This window comes from Aedes albopictus, chromosome 1 (genome assembly GCF_035046485.1).
Source record: "Aedes albopictus strain Foshan chromosome 1, AalbF5, whole genome shotgun sequence".
Classification (NCBI taxonomy): Eukaryota; Metazoa; Arthropoda; class Insecta; order Diptera; family Culicidae; genus Aedes; species Aedes albopictus.
This window is the reverse complement of record NC_085136.1, coordinates 232836692-232855027: the sequence shown is the minus strand read 5'-3', so window position 1 is coordinate 232855027 and position 18336 is coordinate 232836692. Positions and strand designations below refer to the sequence as shown.

Here is an 18336-nt window from a genome sequence, read left to right as displayed (position 1 = left end):
ATTTTTATGTTATTTAACTAAGATAGAACGGAGAAATATGAATACTTATGTATCGGTTTTGCCGTCTGACTCCACGGCCACGATTGCTCAAGTTTACTAACGCGCTCAAACTTTTCCTGTTTCAGTCGCTCTTCTTCGGTGATTTCTTCTTCCTGATCGGGACCATTCTCGCGCCGATCGACATCATCACCCAACTCTCTCGGCGAGATCTCTTCAAGCACTTCCGATTCATCAAATAGCCTCTCCAGAAATGGTGCCAGATATTCTTCATCGTTCTCGTAGTACTCCAAGTCCTTGTCCTGCTCGTATTCGTCCATGGATTCGCTTTCTTCTGGAATTGTTTCGCGAACTGAGCTACTTCGCAAAGAAACGGGCAGTTCACGCTGTAACTCCGGCGGCGCAAACTTGGCCAAAGTCTTCGTTAGATAGCTGAGTGTGGCCTGGATCTGCATCGGTATGATGCTGATTTCGTTCAGTTGCTGCTGCATCTGACGCAGTTGTTCCTCGACGACCGCCGCATTGGTGTACTCGCACGATTCGCACGACGGCGAACGAGCCATCGACATTGGACATTCTGGGGTGTACTTGGGGCTGCGAGTTTCCGATCGGGTCTGCGAGCGTGGCGAAGGCGAAAAGGATGCTGAAAGATCGTTAGGATTTCTTTTGGAATAAGTGAGAGGTTTGTTTTGGAAAAACAGTAACGCTTCCGTTTTATTATCGATTTGGGTAGATGGTTAAGCACAGTTTGCAAAACAACGTTGTGATCACCTTGGTTCAAAACACAGTTGTATGAATTTCTTCAACAAACGCTTCTTCATGGTCCGCCCTTAAAATAGTGTTTGTATAAATTGTTAGTGTATTCGTGTGTAAATTAGCCTTTCTCCGTCTCGATTGTGTACAAGTGTTAGTGTTATCGATTAGCTACGAATTAAAAGTAAGTACATTCTAAAGGGTTCAACAAGGTTTCGTTTGTCCTTCTTAATCTTCCTCCGGGATTGGTTCGGCCGCAGCTGCCGGGGTTGACATCGAATCCAGCGTTACAGAATCTTCTTCTGAGGTTTCGCTTTCAGTACGCTTCCGAGCGACGACTTTCCTCTTGACTTTCTTGGATTTCTTCTTCTTTGGTTTGGGCGCTGGTTCTGGTTCTGGGTCATCATCACCCCAGCAGTCGTCATCGTTTTTCGGTCTAGGACCGGTCGGAAGCGCCAGCATCATGTGCTCGATGTGCTTTTGACGTTCCTCTGGTTTTTTAGCCGTCTCGGTCAAGAGTCGGCGGATGTTGCGAATCAACTGCTGATGCGGTGCTACATCGGGAGGAATCGGAGGTGGTGGTTGCTGCCATACGATCGGGTGCCACACCTTGCGCTCTGGTGGTTGAATCCAGCCTTCTGCTCAAGTCGTCACATGGTAAACGGATACAGTAAACAAAGAACAAAAAAAGATTGAGGTTAGTAGAGGTAATAAACGGGGATGAATTGAGTTAGGTTGGAGCTGGCAAAACGTACCACGTCCTTCGTCCACCTTCATTTTGGGAGCGGAGGGGTTATCGGCATTAAAGTCCTCGTTTGCGAATTTGATTTCGCGCGTTTCTTTCAGTTTATCAGGGTTCTTGGCTGCGTCCTCGTCATCTCTGAAAAAAGCCATATTTTAGCGTTTCGATAATTGTTTGACAGTTATAATAACACATTTAATTTAGATAATAATTAACCTAATCTCAGTCATTCTTGTTCTTTCAAAATAGCAATCTGATCATCATTGTTAATCTGAAGTTACAAACTCTCTTTTTTTCCAAGCTTTTTTTAGCCTAAAGGCACAGATAAACAGACGTCTCTCTTTTCATCGTTACCATTTTTAACGGTTAGTTGCTTGACACTACTATTCAAATATATTCTATTTATCCTATACTTTTTTATTATTTATCTATTAGTGTGTGTGTGTGTGTGTGTGTGTGTGTGTGTGTGTGTGTGTGTGTGTGTGTGTGTGTGTGTGTGTGTGTGTGTGTGTGTGTGTGTGTGTGTGTGTGTGTGTGTGTGTGTGTGTGTGTGTGTGTGTGTGTGTGTGTGTGTGTGTGTGTGTGTGTGTGTGTGTGTGTGTGTGTGTGTGTGTGTGTGTGTGTGTGTGTGTGTGTGTGTGTGTGTGTGTGTGTGTGTGTGTGTGTGTGTGTGTGTGTGTGTGTGTGTGTGTGTGTGTGTGTGTGTGTGTGTGTGTGTGTGTGTGTGTGTGTGTGTGTGTGTGTGTGTGTGTGTGTGTGTGTGTGTGTGTGTGTGTGTGTGTGTGTGTGTGTGTGTGTGTGTGTGTGTGTGTGTGTGTGTGTGTGTGTGTGTGTGTGCTATCTATCTGTATTATCTTGTTAAGTGAATATAGTAGTTAAAAACCAAAGCATAGGGCTGAAAGTAACTCTAAAAACCTACAAGAAAACTAGTCATATCGTAATGATCATTGATCAATACGTAAAAATCCTAGGATTGTGTGGAGTTAAGAGGATAGAAAACCCTATTATGTTTTGTCCAGACTACAAGTGCTGTTGATGTAACGTATAAAAATCAACAATTATTGGATTCTAAGGATCAAAATGCAAACAAAATTACGGTTCATTCAAGTAAATCTGCATCACGCAAAGGGAGCAACAGCTGTACTTTGCAAAAGATTTGCTGAGAATAAACTGGATGTCGCTTTCATCCAGGAACCACACAGTAAAACCGCTCAGCACTAAAATGTGCAGCCTTACTCATAAGTGCATAATTTCCAGACCACACAAAAATGTGTTACAGTTACACATGTTCAAAAACAGCTCGTACGCAGCTAGTCGCGTTCGGTAATTTTTACCGAAATCTCAACAGCTGCACGTTCGGTAATGGTTTTTTACCGAAATTCTGTAAAAATTACCAAATTTCGGTAAAATGTTATCGTTTATCTGTCAAATTTTAACGAAGTTCGGTAAACGTCACCGAATTTCTCCGGTAAAAAACTTAACGGTTGAGATTTCGGTAAAATATTACCGAATTCGGTGATTTTTTCTAACTGTGTACAGTCGTCTAGATGCGAAATGTCGATATTTTTTGTATTCCAAGGTCACTAGTAAACCTAGCTAGATTGCTGTACAATTTTTTTTGCGAATTTAACGATTTTGCGGACACAGAAGCTGATTTTGTGAATGTGCCAGGGTTACACATTTTTGGTGTAGTCTGGAAACTATGCACTTTTGTGCTGAGAGGCGTTAGCGTGCATGGACAAATAATTGTAGGATAATGGGAATCCATACCAATTCGTCAAAATTAATCTATAAAGTAGGGCAGTTACCTCCTAGATCTGCAATTTTAGTAAATGGAAATGTGAATGCAGTTCCAATTACACAATTCATTAATCGTGACGTTGTTGCAATTATGATGGAAGTACCAACAATCCATGGAAAAACGGAAATTTGTGTTGCTTCAGCATACTTTCCGGGAGATGTGGATGATGTACCTCCACCAGAAGTAGCAGCTTTTGTCTCTTATTGCAGAAAGCTAAATAAAGCTTTCATCATTGGTTGTGATGCAAATGCTCATCATACGATATGGGCTAGCACAGATATCAATAATAGGGGAGAACATCTCTTAGATTTCATTTCAAGAAATGAAATCGATTTATGTAACAAAGGCGATGAACCTACCTTTATAAATGCTATAAGGCAGGAAGTTTTAGATTTGACATTGTGTAGCCCTACACTTTCGGAAAAAAATCAAAAATTGACATGTGTCAGAGGAAATTTCTTTAACTGATCACAAGCATATACTGTTTGATATTGTATTGTATTTATTGTATTGTATTTCTTCATCTGACCTCTGGAGTCTTAATGAAGTGTGGTTGGGAAAAGCCTTTTTAGGCATAAAAACCCACATCTTAACATATTACACATTAAAAATACAAAATTAAAACTAAGAACTAATACTCACATTTTAAAAATAACCAATCTAAGTTTTACAAAATACGTTAACGGAAATCAAAATCATCAAAAACATTATTAAAATTCACTACCATATACCTAAGAGGATCATGTTGTCCATATCGGCTATTGCGAGAATCCAAATGGAGAAAGTTGCGTCGTCGTAGTGGCCGTTCAGGAACGTAAATACGAAGTTCAGAGAGTAAGGCTGGAGCATCAATCTCGCCATTCAATAGCTTCCCAATAAAGCTGGATTGCATAGACGATCTCCTTTTCTCCAAAGCACAGAGAACAGACATCCAAGTCCAGTTCCGCAACTGTGTAAGGAATTTAACGGCCATTTGAAATCGGAAACACAAGTGGCAATACCGTGGCGCTGCAATCGGTTAATTTCTCATACTAATTAAATTCACCACTTGAAATGTTTCAATTCCCCACTGACTGTGGCAATATGGTGTTTGGCGGCGTTGGTGTTGTCATCGTATATTGGTTTGCAACCTTACTCAAGTGAAGATTCAAATCCTTACACAACGTTCTGATTGAAATTTGTTCTAGCCTGGATGTCTGTTCTCTGTGTCCAAAGTATCCAACCCCAATAGCATGCACCGATGCTCATACGGAGGAAGATGCACAGCGTCCCGCCAGGGTAGGCCCCGAAGAGCTAATCTCACGAATTTCCGTTGTACAGCTTCAAAACGATCCATCCAATTCCGGTTATACGGGCACCAAACAACTGCTGCCGTTTCCAAAATAGAGCGAACTAAAGCGCTGTACAGAGACTTTAGACACAAAGGATCTCGAAATCCATCAGCAATTTTAAAAATGAAGCCCAGCTGTTTGTTTGCTCTAGTAAGTACATCATCATAGTGCGGCCTGAACGTCATCTCTGTATCCAGTATCACTCCAAGATCCTTAATCTCGCTCTTCCGCTCCAACTTTTCACCTTGCAAAGAGTATTCAAAGAGGATAGGATTCCGTTTTCGGCAAAAAGAAATTGCATTGCATTTTTCCACGCAGAGTTCCAATCCATTTCGCCTGCTCCAGCATTCAAAAGAGTTTAACGTTGCCTGAAGTGCCAAGCAATCTACAATACTGGTGACCACGATGAAAAACTTCACGTCATCGGCATAGAACACTCTTTCACCGCGGGGTAGTACAAACGCTACGTCGTTGATAAACAGCGAAAATAAAAGTGGTCCAAGATTGCTTCCCTGTGGCACTCCAGAGGGAATAGGAATTGATTCCGATTGGGTCGAACCAATGCGCACCAGATCGCATCGACCAGATAAATACGAGTCGAACCATCTAACGAAGCCTGCGGATACTCCCAATTTAGCAAGCTTATTGAGGAGAATCCTATGATTCACACGATCAAACGCTGATTTGAAATCCGTGTATATCACGTCCACTTGCTTTCCAGCATCCATCGACCGAATGCATAGTGACGTAAACTCGACAAGATTGGTAGACACTGATCGCTTAGGGAAAAATCCATGTTGAGCCGTGGATATGTAGTTCTTGCAGCATTCAAACAGTACGTTTTTCACAATAATCTCAAATATTTTCGAGCAGGCAGCTAATGATGTTATCCCTCTGTACCCGGATAAAAACTAACCATAGGGTGTATGGTGAAAACCATTTCTGCACCATACAGTGTACCAGCTACAATAAAGTGTATTGTGATGAAATGGTTCGCTATACTATACATTTACATTGGATTTTTATGTAACAATATATTATACTGTTTTTCTTACGTTTGAACCATTCACTTTTCCGAAACATTATTTTTCCGTGAATTTTTAATTATTTCTGGTGTTCGATTTGAATAGGTCGTATGTTTGCTGTGATTCATATGCAGATTCGACCTATTCAAATCGAACACCAGATTTATTCAGTTTAACATTTTTTCCGTGCTTTGTTTTGTTGATGTTTGTGACTTTTTTGATGCAAAAGAAAGCTTTCATAGGAAAGAGAAAAAAGTGAATAAGTTGAAACATCAATTGAAAATCAATAACATGTTTAAATCAGTGGTAAACCAAATGTCCTATTCTAAGAACTGCAGGTCCAAGCAGGGGTCCAAGAGATATGGCGGGCTAGGTGTGTGCGATGAGAGAAATACGAATCTAGGCCAACCCGGAATGATGCAGGTCAGATTACCGTAAATCAGTGGATGAGTTCAACACTATTATTTCTGTATTTGCATTTAGGGGAATTTTCTCCTCTTCTCTCATGTGAACTTGCCTTCGACCACAATCGAATCAAATGCGATTGACAAACTTTATCTTTGACGTAGAGCCATCTTTAACACATGGACTGGACTGAACACTGAAATGACTTTTAATATAGGTTCGTCTGCGGGTTCGCTTTTTAACCTAACTTATACTTGAATCGAACTTAACAGTTTTCTAATGAGTTGTTATGTATTTCCGTGTATTTCAAACTTTAGTCAAACTGGAGCCTCAATATTGCAATAACGGTTAAGCACGCTGTAATGATACTTATGTACCTCGTCACCCACTTCATGCAACTACATTAGTGGTCTAATAATACTTAGCGCGCTCGGCATAGTTCCATCATGCCGCTCAAAGTGTTGCCACAAATAATGCTTAGTTTGCGAAACCCAGTTATCTGGCTGGTGGGGCATGGGAGCCTAAGCTTCAACTGTTAATGCAATCAGAGACTACTCAGACCTCGACTCAGACTTAGACGTGGGCGATCCAATATGAAGGGTTATCCAAAACGCTCTGGAGAATTCCCAAAGCACATTCTCATAATGCTAGTAAGCCTAAGATGCCATTAACAGGAGGAAAATGACAAGATAATATAACATTATATCACAGACAAACAGACATACCACTCAAATCGCAATCGTCGCACGAATTAACGGTCATTTTGAAAATGCAGTGTGGTTCGGACTGTGCTCGCATGTGTCATGGTGGCGCTGCTGTGCCTACACCACCTCTCAACTATAGTTAGCTATGTCACGCTTGTCGCCTTTCTTAAACACAGGTGAAAGAAAAGAGTTTTTCCAACTGGTAGGAAAGGTACCTTGTTGCAGCGAGTGATTGAACAGCTTCGTCAATGGCATTAAAAATGCAGCGGAACACCTTTTCAGCAAAGATGACGGAATGCCATCAGGTCCAGGTGACGTAGAATACTTCAGCTTCCGAATTGCATTAAGAACGTGTTCTTCAGTGACATCGAAAATACCAAAATCGATTACATCCGATGGAGTATCACGGATGGCCTCAGCGATTAGTGCAGGCGTGATGCTGGCTGTCAACTCATAGAAACTACAAGAAATCCCAGGAAAACTAACTGGGAGATTCATAAATCGAAACTTTTATCGGGAATGGATAACTTAAATTACATTCCAAATTCTCGTCATGAGCATGAAGAAAGCGCTTCGACACTTTCGAGCATAATTAAACATGCTTTTCTTGACAGTTGTGCACCAAAGAAACGCTCTTCAAATAGAGATGTTCCTTGGTGGAATAGTAACCTGTAAAAACTGCGGCAGAAAACCCGGGCTAAAAGAACACAACAGCGGGAACAATACAAAGAGTCCCTCACGATTTATAACAGGGAAATCCGAAGGTCGAAGAGGATAAATTGGAGGCACACATGTGAAAACATTGAAAGTACTCCGATTGTTGCTAGATTGCAAAAAGTCCTCACTAAAGATCATTCAATAGGTCTTGGAACTCGTAAAAAAGACGGTTCTTTTACGAAGAGCTCCGAAGAAATTTAGTAACAATGATGAAAACACATTTTCCGTTTTCTATTGTTGCTTTCGCTGAAGACCAGAATACATCTATATCACAAACTGAGGCCAATGAAAACAGGAGATATATTCATGAAGATGATGAATCAACTGGGTTAGTAGGTGCTAGGAGTGATGCATGCATTCTGGCCGAAACTGAACAAAAGGTCAAATGGTCGACTGATTCCTTTGAGCCCTTCAAAGCGCCAGGTACGGATGGAATTTTTCCTGTACTACTGCAGAAGGGTAAAAAAATCTTAACACCTATCTTAACCAAGTTGTTCCGATTAAGCTTATCATTAAGCCATATCCCTACAGCTTGGAGAGAAGTGCGAGTCACTTTTATCCCAAAGGCAAATAAGAAGGATAAATCATCACCAAAATCCTTCAGACCTATAAGTTTATCGTCCATTATGTTGAAAATAATGGAAAAAATACTAGGCGAGTATATAAAATCGTCATATTTAACTAAAAGCCCATTGAGCCAAAATCAATTTGCATATCAAGAGGGCAAATCTTCAGTGACAGCACTTCATAAGCTGGTTACAAAATTGGAAAAACCCTTTGAAGCAAAGGAGATTTCACTTGCTGCGTTTCTTGACATTGAAGGAGCGTTCGATAATACATCTTACGATTCAATGAGGAATGCTATGTCAAGACATGGTTTTGACAGATGCATTGTTGATTGGATTGGAGAAATGTTGTCAAAAAGAGAGATATCATCTAACCTTGGCAGCTCATTTATTACCGTTAGAGCAGTTAAAGGGTGCCCACAAGGAGGCGTGCTATCACCTCTATTGTGGTCTTTGATAGTTGATGATCTCCTCAAAAAAAAACTGGAAGCACAGGGCTTCGAAGTAATTGGCTTTGCTGATGACATAGTTATACTTATACGTGGTAAATATGTCAACGTTATCGCTAACAGAATGCAAACTGCCTCAAATCTAGTCTCCTCGTGGTGTGATAAGGAAGGATTGAAATCCTTCTAAAACCACGATCGTGCCGTTTACACGACGGAGAAAGTTATCAATTACTAACTTAAAATTGAAAGGAACTCTTTTGGAACTTTCAAATACAGTCAAGTATCTTGGAGTATATCTTGACAGCAAACTAAATTGGAACTTACATCTTGAGCAGGTAGTTGGTAAAGCTACAAGTGCTCTATGGATCAGTAAGAAAACTTTTGATAAAAAATGGGGATTGAAACCGAAAATGATCCACTGGATTTACTCGGCAATTGTGAGACCCAGAGTTACTTTTGCGTCACTGGTCTGGTGACCTAAAACAAATGAAAGATTAGCACAAAAGAAGCTGGAAAAACTTCGAAGATTAGCTACTCTTTCAATTACTGGTGCAATGCGAAATACGCCGTCTATAGCGCTTGACACTTTACTTCACCTACTTCCATTGCATCAATTTGTTCAATTAGAAGCTGCAAAGAGTGTATTGAAGCTCAAAAGAACTAAACAACTCTTTGAGGGTGACCTAAGAGGGCATCTCAGTATTTTGAAAACAATTAGTATCGGCTCTCTCATCGTAAATAACAGTGATTGGATGAGCAAAAGATACAATTTTGATCGCTCTTTTGAAGTGATTAATCCTGGGCGAAATCTGTGGACAAATGGTGGCCCAGAACTACACCCAGGATCAGTCGTATTTTACACTGATGGTTCAAAACTGAACGGTCAAGTAGGTGCTGGAGTTACTGGCCCCGGGATCAAAATATCAATCCCTATGGGCAAATGGCCTACAGTTTTTCAAGCTGTAATCCAGGCGATTTTAGAATGCAGTAATATTTGCTTACGCAGAAACTACAGACATTCAACAATTTGCATGATGTCTCATAGCCACCCGAATAAAAAAAAACAGTAGAAAAACCGAACGTTGTATTGTAACAGTACTATTTAAAACCATATTTTTACAATAGAAACCACTGTAAAAATAAAAATACAAAAACAATAAAACGTAATGTAGAACACCATACAGTAAATTGTAAATAAGATTTTTAAAATATACTAAGTATCGTAACAATATAAAAAAATATTTTTCTCCATATATATATATTTGCAAAACCATACATTATATTGTAAATGAGTTGTTATAAATACTGATACGTGGGTTTTAATAAACCGTACATTGTATGGTACACGTATGGTTTCAAACAACAAAATGTACCGTAAATATATTGTTTTTAATTGTAGTTTCACCACTGGTTATACATTTAATTAAATGGTTTTGGAATGGTTCTCTTTTGTTATGTTGTATTGGTTTACATTACATTACCATGTAAAATATAACATAACATTATTTATAACATCTTGTCATTTTTCTCCTGTTAATGGCATCTTAGGCTTACTAGCATTATGAGAATGCGCTTTGGGAATTCTCCAGAGCGTTTTGGATAACCCTTCATATATTGGATCGCCCACGTCTAAGTCTGAGTCGAGGTCTGAGTAGTCTCTGATTGCATTAGCAGTTGAAGCTTAGGCTCCCATGCCCCACCAGCCACATAACCGGGTTTCGCAAACTAAGCATTATTTGTGGCAACACTTTGAGCGGCATGATGGAACTATGCCGAGCGCGCTAAGCATTATTATTAGACCTAATGTAGTTGCATGAAGTGGGTGACGAGGTACATAAGTATCATTACAGCGTGCTTAACCGTTATTGCAATATTGAGGCTCCAGTTTGACTAAAGTTTGAAATACACGTATGTATTTAACAACTCATTAGAAAACTGTCAAGTTCGATTCAAGTATAAGTTAGGTTAAGAAGCGAACCCACAGACGAACCTATATTAGATTTTTTTTCAGTATTCAATCCAGTCCATATGTTAAAGATGGCTCTACGTCAAAGATAAAGTTCGTCAATCGTATTCCTCTCGTCGCACTCTACATACCTAGCCCGCCATATCTCTTGGATCTGAGATTCTTAAGACATCTGGTTTACTACTTATTTAAACATTTTATTGACTTTAAATTGATGTTTCAACTTATTCACTTTTTTCTTTCCTTTCCTTTGCATCATAAACAAAGATCGACAAAACAAAGCATGGAAAAAATCTAAAACTGAATAAATAATTAAAAATGCACGGAAAAATAATGTTTCGGAAAAGTGAATGGTTCAAACGTAAGAAAAACAGTATAATATAGTGTTACATAAAAATCGAATGTAAATGTATAGTAGCTACAATGTGCGAAGCTTTTAGTGAACCATTTCATTACAATATACATTATTGTAGCTGGTACACTGTATGGTGCAGGAATGGTTTTCACCAAACACCCTATGGTTAGTTTTTATCCGGGCAAGCAGCTCTAAATGCTTTGAAATCAGCAACATGCACTTCTAAACATGTTTGGGAGTGTATTCAGTCACTTCAACAATTAGCTTGCCGAAATCAGGTGAAGCTATTTTGGGTTCCAGGGCACTGTGGAATTGAAGGAAACGAACAAGCCGATATGTTCGCAAGACTTGGATCGTCTCATCAATTCATAGGGCCAGAACCATTTTGTGGTGTGTCTGGTTGTTCTCTCAGAATGGAGCTTAAATCATGGGAACATGAGAAAATAAAATCCAATTGGGAAAACACCACTTTTGCGAGACAGTCGAAACGTTTCATAAAGCCGGACGTTTCAAACACTCGCAAAGTTCTAGAACTATCTAAAAAAGATTTGAGTTCTTTTACGGGCCTTCCAACAGGTCATTGTCCGAGCCGGTATCATCTGAAGCTCATTGGGAAACTTCAAGATGAAGTATGCCGCTTTTGCGGCATAGATACAGTAGACTCGGAGCATTTGTTGTGCCGTTGTCCGGCAATTGCAGCTAAAAGAATTAGGTTCTTCGACAAGGGGCTGATAGAACCCTTTGATGTTTGCAGAACAAACGCCAGTACGATAGTACAGTTCATCCGAACTGTAGCACCATTGGGATCATGCTTACGTCAACTTGACATAGCTTAATAAAACTGCGGGCATTTGTCACAATAGATCTAAAAAATGGTCGCAGTGACTTATATACCCAACAAGGAATAAAAATAAATGGTGGGCATTATTCATTTTGAAGGTACCCATCAATGTTTTTATTTCACCAAAACACAGACGAAAGGCCGACGATACTTGACAAAAAAACGAAGCAAACAAAACGATTTCGCAACTTAAAACCATCGTCGTCGCATCCGTTGTTATTCCTCGGCGCTTTCTCTGAAATAGTCAAACCCAACCCCTTAATTTGTTACACTCGGTTTTCTCAAATGCGCGACTGTGAATATTGGCTTTGCAGTTTTCTACCACTCGTAATACATTGGCCGTCGCCGACGAAAAACTCGAGAATGAAAATGCGCATTTCTATTTCCGGACGAGATGATGACGTTAGCTAAGCTAACTGCCTCAAAGTATTGCCGTTGATATACCTATACCTACAAGTTTTCTTAACCACATAAGAAGGCACATGAGCTAACAATCTCAATATCAAAGCACAGTTTTAAGGGAAAAAAACGTTAATTTAGGTCATGTGTCCATTTCGCCAGAGGATCCACCAAACACGTGCACATCAATGCAAAAAAAAACAAGCGACACCTGTAGGCATCATAACCTGTCACCATGTCACAGTGTATAGAATTGATAGACAGGTGTTAGAGTGAACTGTAGACAAAGACGATGAAGCGCGCAATAACTTGATGACGCAGTACGCGTCACGCAGTCTGGCTACTATAGCTGGCGCCTACCTGTTGCGCGTGATTTTGTTTTTCTTTTTGTAGGTACCTACAAATTCCGCGCACGGGATGTTCTCTTGATTCCGGTTGGTGCGATGACGTGCATTTGTATCAAGAGGAGGTGTGTTATGTTTACGATACCCCCACGCAAAATGCAGGCCAGGACAGGTGAGCGTATTAATAAATTTCATTCATAGAAAACTTACGCGCATTCGGTATGATGTTAGGCATAAACAAACCAGTTGACACATTACACGGTTTTTGATGGCCACATCCATGTTGTCGAGTTTAGTATTATGTTTCCAGTTCAAAACCGAATTAGCGACATTTTTTCTTTGACTTCCGCTCCTTTTGCCTTGCGTTAAACACAATGTCGGAAGTGGGGCGCTTTATTGTACACCTTGTGCTCTATACAGCGCCCCACTTCCGAAATTGTGTTTAACGCAAGGCAAAAGCAGCGGAAGTCAAAGAAAAAATGTCGCTAATTCGGTTTTGAACTGGAAACATAATAAGTTTGCGCCAAAATTTGGCACCTACTGCTTGTTGTAACAGTATGTCTTACGTTATTGGAGAAGATCAAACATCAGCAAACTGACTCCAGCAAGACCAAGGCCGGTAATTCAGCAAGTCCATATTGAAGGTTACTGGTTTGATTCCCGGTCAGCGCAGGAACTTATCGCAATGGAAATGTGCTTGAATTCCTTGAACATAGTGTATCTTCAGCCCTGCCACTTATTATAAACATGCGGAATGGTCATTGGCAGAGAAAAGCGCTTAATCGCTTACCTTTCCCTTGATACATTCATGGCTGACATAAAATGATTAAAAAACAGATCTCTGTTGTTTCTATTTTGGGTACACTGACCACATTCTAGTTATGTCCAGCATGTCTGGAATTCTTCCAGATATATATTCTGGATTTCGTGCAGAAGTTTTTTTTCTCATATTCCTCAAAGAGTTTCTTATGGGGGCGTGGGTTTTAGCACAGACAAACAGACATATCACTTGGAACAAATTGCGATAAAAATCATCGTCACGAAAACATAATCGCCCAATGCTATCCAAGCTGTGTAACGCAAACCACTCAGTAGATGGCGGCAGTGAGCAAACGTCAAACAGGAGCTAAAACGATGCGAGCGCCGTGACCGAGCGATTTGCGAACTGCAAAATATATGAACTAACCGTTAAAAAGGGCAACGACGAGAAATGATTAGAGTGAGACGTCTGTTTGTCTGTGGTTTTAGTACACGCAAAAACGGTTACGCTCAAAAATGTGTTCGGCCTGCACATTTTTAGTAAACATCCATGCCGCACATGACTGTGTTGGAAACACACATTTTTTTAAAATTGCTCGTATACGCTCACATGAGCATGTATTTTGCAATAATTTCGACATGGCAACCTCACTGGCAATAAACCACCATCAAATACCGAAAAATATTGATATTTTGCAAAAATGTGATCGTGATCGTACGAGCAATTTTAAAAAATGTGTGTTTCCAACACAGTCCCTGTGCGGCATGGGTGTTAACCAAAAATGAGAGTTTTTATTTTAAAGAGTATTGTGTTAATCCTTGCTATGCATGCATCGCTCCTGTATGGGATGAGTATCGCAGCATAATCGATCATGTTCGTCATTGTTCTCGCGTGGCAACGAAAACAATAGATGGTGTGGTATCCGTGATCGATCCGCGTTAAAATATAAAATCCCGACCAAAACTCCCGTTCATATTTAGCACGCCGCGCATGAAACATCCATACGCCACAAAATTCGTTCATAAACTGCCTTCTTGTCATTCGGAACAACCGCTTTACGACCACGCAAATCCCAAACCCACACACTATTCCTATTTCACTCACGCACATTCTCATTCATGTCATCTCATTCGCATCACGGTCGCTGTCTTCCGATTCATACGAGGGCATTCGAACTGACGACAGACTCGGAGGCATTTGCTTCGAAAGCACCAAACAAAAGCTTTCATCGCAGAAGCTGTGCGATGTTTATTTTGCGCGTGCACTCTAAATAGCACGCACGCAAATCGACATGTATCATCCACAACATTATAAAATTATTAAACATGAAATGGCATAAAGTGAAATGCTAAATCTAGAAACCTAGTATTTCCATGTGTGTTTGTGAGCACATATTGATGAATTTTATCAATTTTAATATACAATACACGCTCACTACATTCGCCTTCTTCTCCATTCTTTAATGTTATTTATACTTTATTCTACAAATAGTTTCCAAAAGATTCATTCCAATAGTTAAAATCAATCAACATAAAGTTGGGTCATACTAACTCCTGAAAAAAATGTAATAGTTTTGTCAACTTTTTTTATGCATGCTTTCAACATCAGAGTATTTATACATTTATCAATACAGTTTTTAACTGTTTATAACCTCGGATACGAATCTAAAATATTGATGAAGATTTTGCGACAGTTCTGGGTTGTGGCATTTTTTTTAGACTAGTAGAAAAAAACTTGATTTTGACGGCTTATACCTATCCAGACTTTTAAGTTGGCATTATGTTAGGCTTTTGATACAATCCTTACCTGACTCCAAAATCGGACCTCACTCTAAGCAATTTCATATTCTGGCCTATTTACACATTCTGCTTTCATGACTATCTCCCAGTGAACTAACTGTCAACTTCATTATGAATTTTTCTAAAGTAAAACAAAATTTTCTATAAAAAAACTATACTTTATATGTTACACCTCTCATCAATTTTCAAAAATTTGAGGTTAATATGCTCTTTTAGAACTTGGTACGTGGCTCTTATGTCGAACATTGAATTAAATCAAAAATTAAATCTTTGACTGAGAAAGCCACAACAGTTCAATATTTCCTCCCAGTCGTTAACCTCCTCCGAATTTAATTTAATCTTGACAAAGCTGATTTTTCTTCCTAAGGAACTGTTAGCTGTTATTAAAATACTTTCTTGGATAGTACTAATAAGACTCCAGAAGCATATGTTGTCTTCATTTTATATATTTTTCATTTTATATATTCTCATCTTCAATTAGGTTACCAAAAATTAAACATATAGGGGTGAAGCTTGCCAGGATTCATCAAAATAATTTAAATGCAACCTCAGGAAATAAAAACGTCGGACTACTTCCTTTTTTGTTAATACGTCATGAAATGTGACCACAAACACACTCTCGTGAATTGAGTTTTCCAGACTCATTGTGTTCAATCGAGCATCACAACCAGAACCTTTCAAATGCTTCCTACGACATTCCTCAATCATAATTACTCATTTACAGCTATTCACAAAATCGAATCTCAAACACGCTCTCTTGGATTGAGTTTTCCAGACTCAATGTGTTCAATCGAGCGTCAACACCAGAACACATTTAAACGCATTCTTCGACAATCCTCAATCATAGTTAATCATTTCCAGCTATTTATAAAATTTGATATCAAACACGCTCTCTTGTATTGAGTTTTCTAGACTCAATGTATTCAATTGAGCATCACAACCAGAACCATTCAAAACGCTTCCTTCGACATTCCTCAATCATAATTACTCATTTACAGTTATTCACAAAATCTAATCTCAAACACGCTCTCTTGGATTGAGTTTTCCAGACTCAATGTGTTCAATCAAGCGTCACAACCAGAGCACATTTAAACGCATTCTTCGACAATCCTCAATCATAGTTAATCATTTCCAGCTATTTATAAAATTTGATTTCAAACACGCTCTCTTGTATTGAGTTTTCTAGACTCAATGTGCTCAATCGAGCATCACAACCAAAACCATTCAAACACTTCCTTCGACATTCCTCATCATAGTTTCTCATTTACAGCTATTCACAAAATCGAATCTCAAACACGCTCTCTTGGATTGAGTTTTCCAGACTCAATGTGTTCAATCGAGCATCACAACCAGAACCATTCAAATACTTTCTTCGACATTCCTCATCATAGTTCCTCATTTCCCGCTATTTATAAAATCCAATCTCAAACACGCTCTCTTGAATTGAGTTTTCCAGACTCAATGTGTTCAATCGAGCATCACAACCAGAACCATTCAAATACTTTCTTCGACATTCCTCATCATAGTTTCTCATTTCCCGCAATTTATAAAATCCAATCTCAAACACGCTCTCTTGGATTGAGTTTTCCAGACTCAATGTGTTCAATCGAGCATCACAACCAGAACCATTCAAATACTTTCTTCGACATTCCTCATCATAGTTTCTCATTTCCCGCTATTTATAAAATCCAATCTCAAACACGCTCTCTTGGATTGAGTTTTCCAGACTCAATGTGTTCAATCGAGCATCACAACCAGAACCCTTCAAACACTTCCTTCGACATTCCTCATCATAGTTTCTCATTTACAGCTATTTACAAAATCGAATCTCAAACACGCTCTCTTGAATTGAGTTTTCCAGACTCAATATGTTCAATTGAGCATCACAACCAGAACCATTCAAACACTTCCTTCGACATTCCTCATCATGGTTTCTCATTTACAGCTATTTACAAAATCTAATCTCAAACACGCTCTCTTGAATTGAGTTTTCCAGACTCAATGTGTTCAATCGAGCATCACAACCAGAACCATTCAAACGCTTCCTTCGACATTCCGCAATCATAATTACTCATTTACAGCTATTCACAAAATCGAATCTCAAACACGCTCTCTTGGATTGAGTATTCCAGACTCAATGTGTTCAATCGAGCGTCACAACCAGAGCAATCCTCAATCATAGTTACTCATTTTCAGCTATTTGTAAAATTAGATCTCAAACACGCCCTCTTGGATTGAGTTTTCCAGACTCAATATGTTCAATCGAGCATCACAACCAGAACCATTCAAACACTTCCTTCGACATTCCTCATCATAGTTTCTCATTTACAGCTATTCACAAAATCTAATCTCAAACACGCTCTCTTGAATAGAGTTTTCCAGACTCAATGTGTTCAATCGAGCATCACAGCCAGAAACATTCAAATACTTCCTTCGACATTCCTCATCATAGTTTCTCATTTACAGCTATTCACAAAATCTAATCTCAAACACGCTCTCTTGAATAGAGTTTTCCAGACTCAATGTGTTCAATCGAGCATCACAGCCAGAAACATTCAAATACTTCCTTCGACATTCCTCATCATAGTTTCTCATTTCCCACTATTTATAAAATCCAATCTCAAACACGCTCTCTTGGATTGAGTTTTCTAGACTCAATGTGTTCAATCGAGCATCACAACCAGATCACATTCAAATGCATCCTTTGTTATTCCTTATCATATTCCAATCATCATTCCAACTATTCATAATCTCTGTTCTTAATCGCGCTCTTTGTTTTTTTTTTTTTTTACGTAGCTAGAGACCTACTCGCTCTGCTACTTTGGTTTTCAGCAGGAGACCTACTCGCTCCGCTGTGTTAGATTTGCAGCCAGAGACCTACTCGCTCTGCTGTATTTTTTGTTTCAGCTGGAGACCTACTCGCTCCACAGTTTTGGTTTGTAGCTAGAGACCTACTCGCTCTGCTACTTTGGGGTTTCAGCAGGAGACCTACTCGCTCCGCTGTTTCCGGTCCAATCGAACATCACAACCAGAACACATTCAACAGTATCCTTCGACATTCCTCATCATAGTTTCTCATTTCCAGCTATTCATAAAATCTTATCTCAAACACGCTCTCTTGTATTGAGTTTTCCAGACTCAATGTGTTCAATCGAGCATCACAACCAGAACACTTCAAACGCATTCTTTGATATTCCTCAATCATAATCACTCATTTCCAGACATTTATAAAATTAGATCTCAAACACGCTCTCTTGTATTGAGTTTTCCAGACTCATCCAATCATCATTCCAACTATTCATTATCTCTGTTCTCAATCGCACTCTTTGTTTTTTTTCGTAGCTAGAGACCTACTCGCTCTGCTACTTTGGGTTTCAGCAGG

The 18336-nt window shown here is 39.3% G+C and overlaps 1 protein-coding gene across 2 annotated transcripts in view; it reads right to left on the bottom strand.

Moving 5' to 3' along the window:
- LOC109425388 (PDZ and LIM domain protein 2-like) overlaps positions 1-18336 on the bottom strand; it is a 51142-nt gene that overhangs the window by 487 nt on the left and 32319 nt on the right. For both annotated transcript variants that reach the window (XM_062846421.1, XM_062846420.1), the window contains 2 exons: positions 1506-1630; positions 46-640 (listed from right to left, as the gene is read on the bottom strand). In XM_062846421.1, coding sequence (XP_062702405.1) covers positions 46-640; positions 1506-1630 — 720 coding nt within the window. The remainder of the gene's footprint in view (positions 1-45; positions 641-1505; positions 1631-18336) is intronic.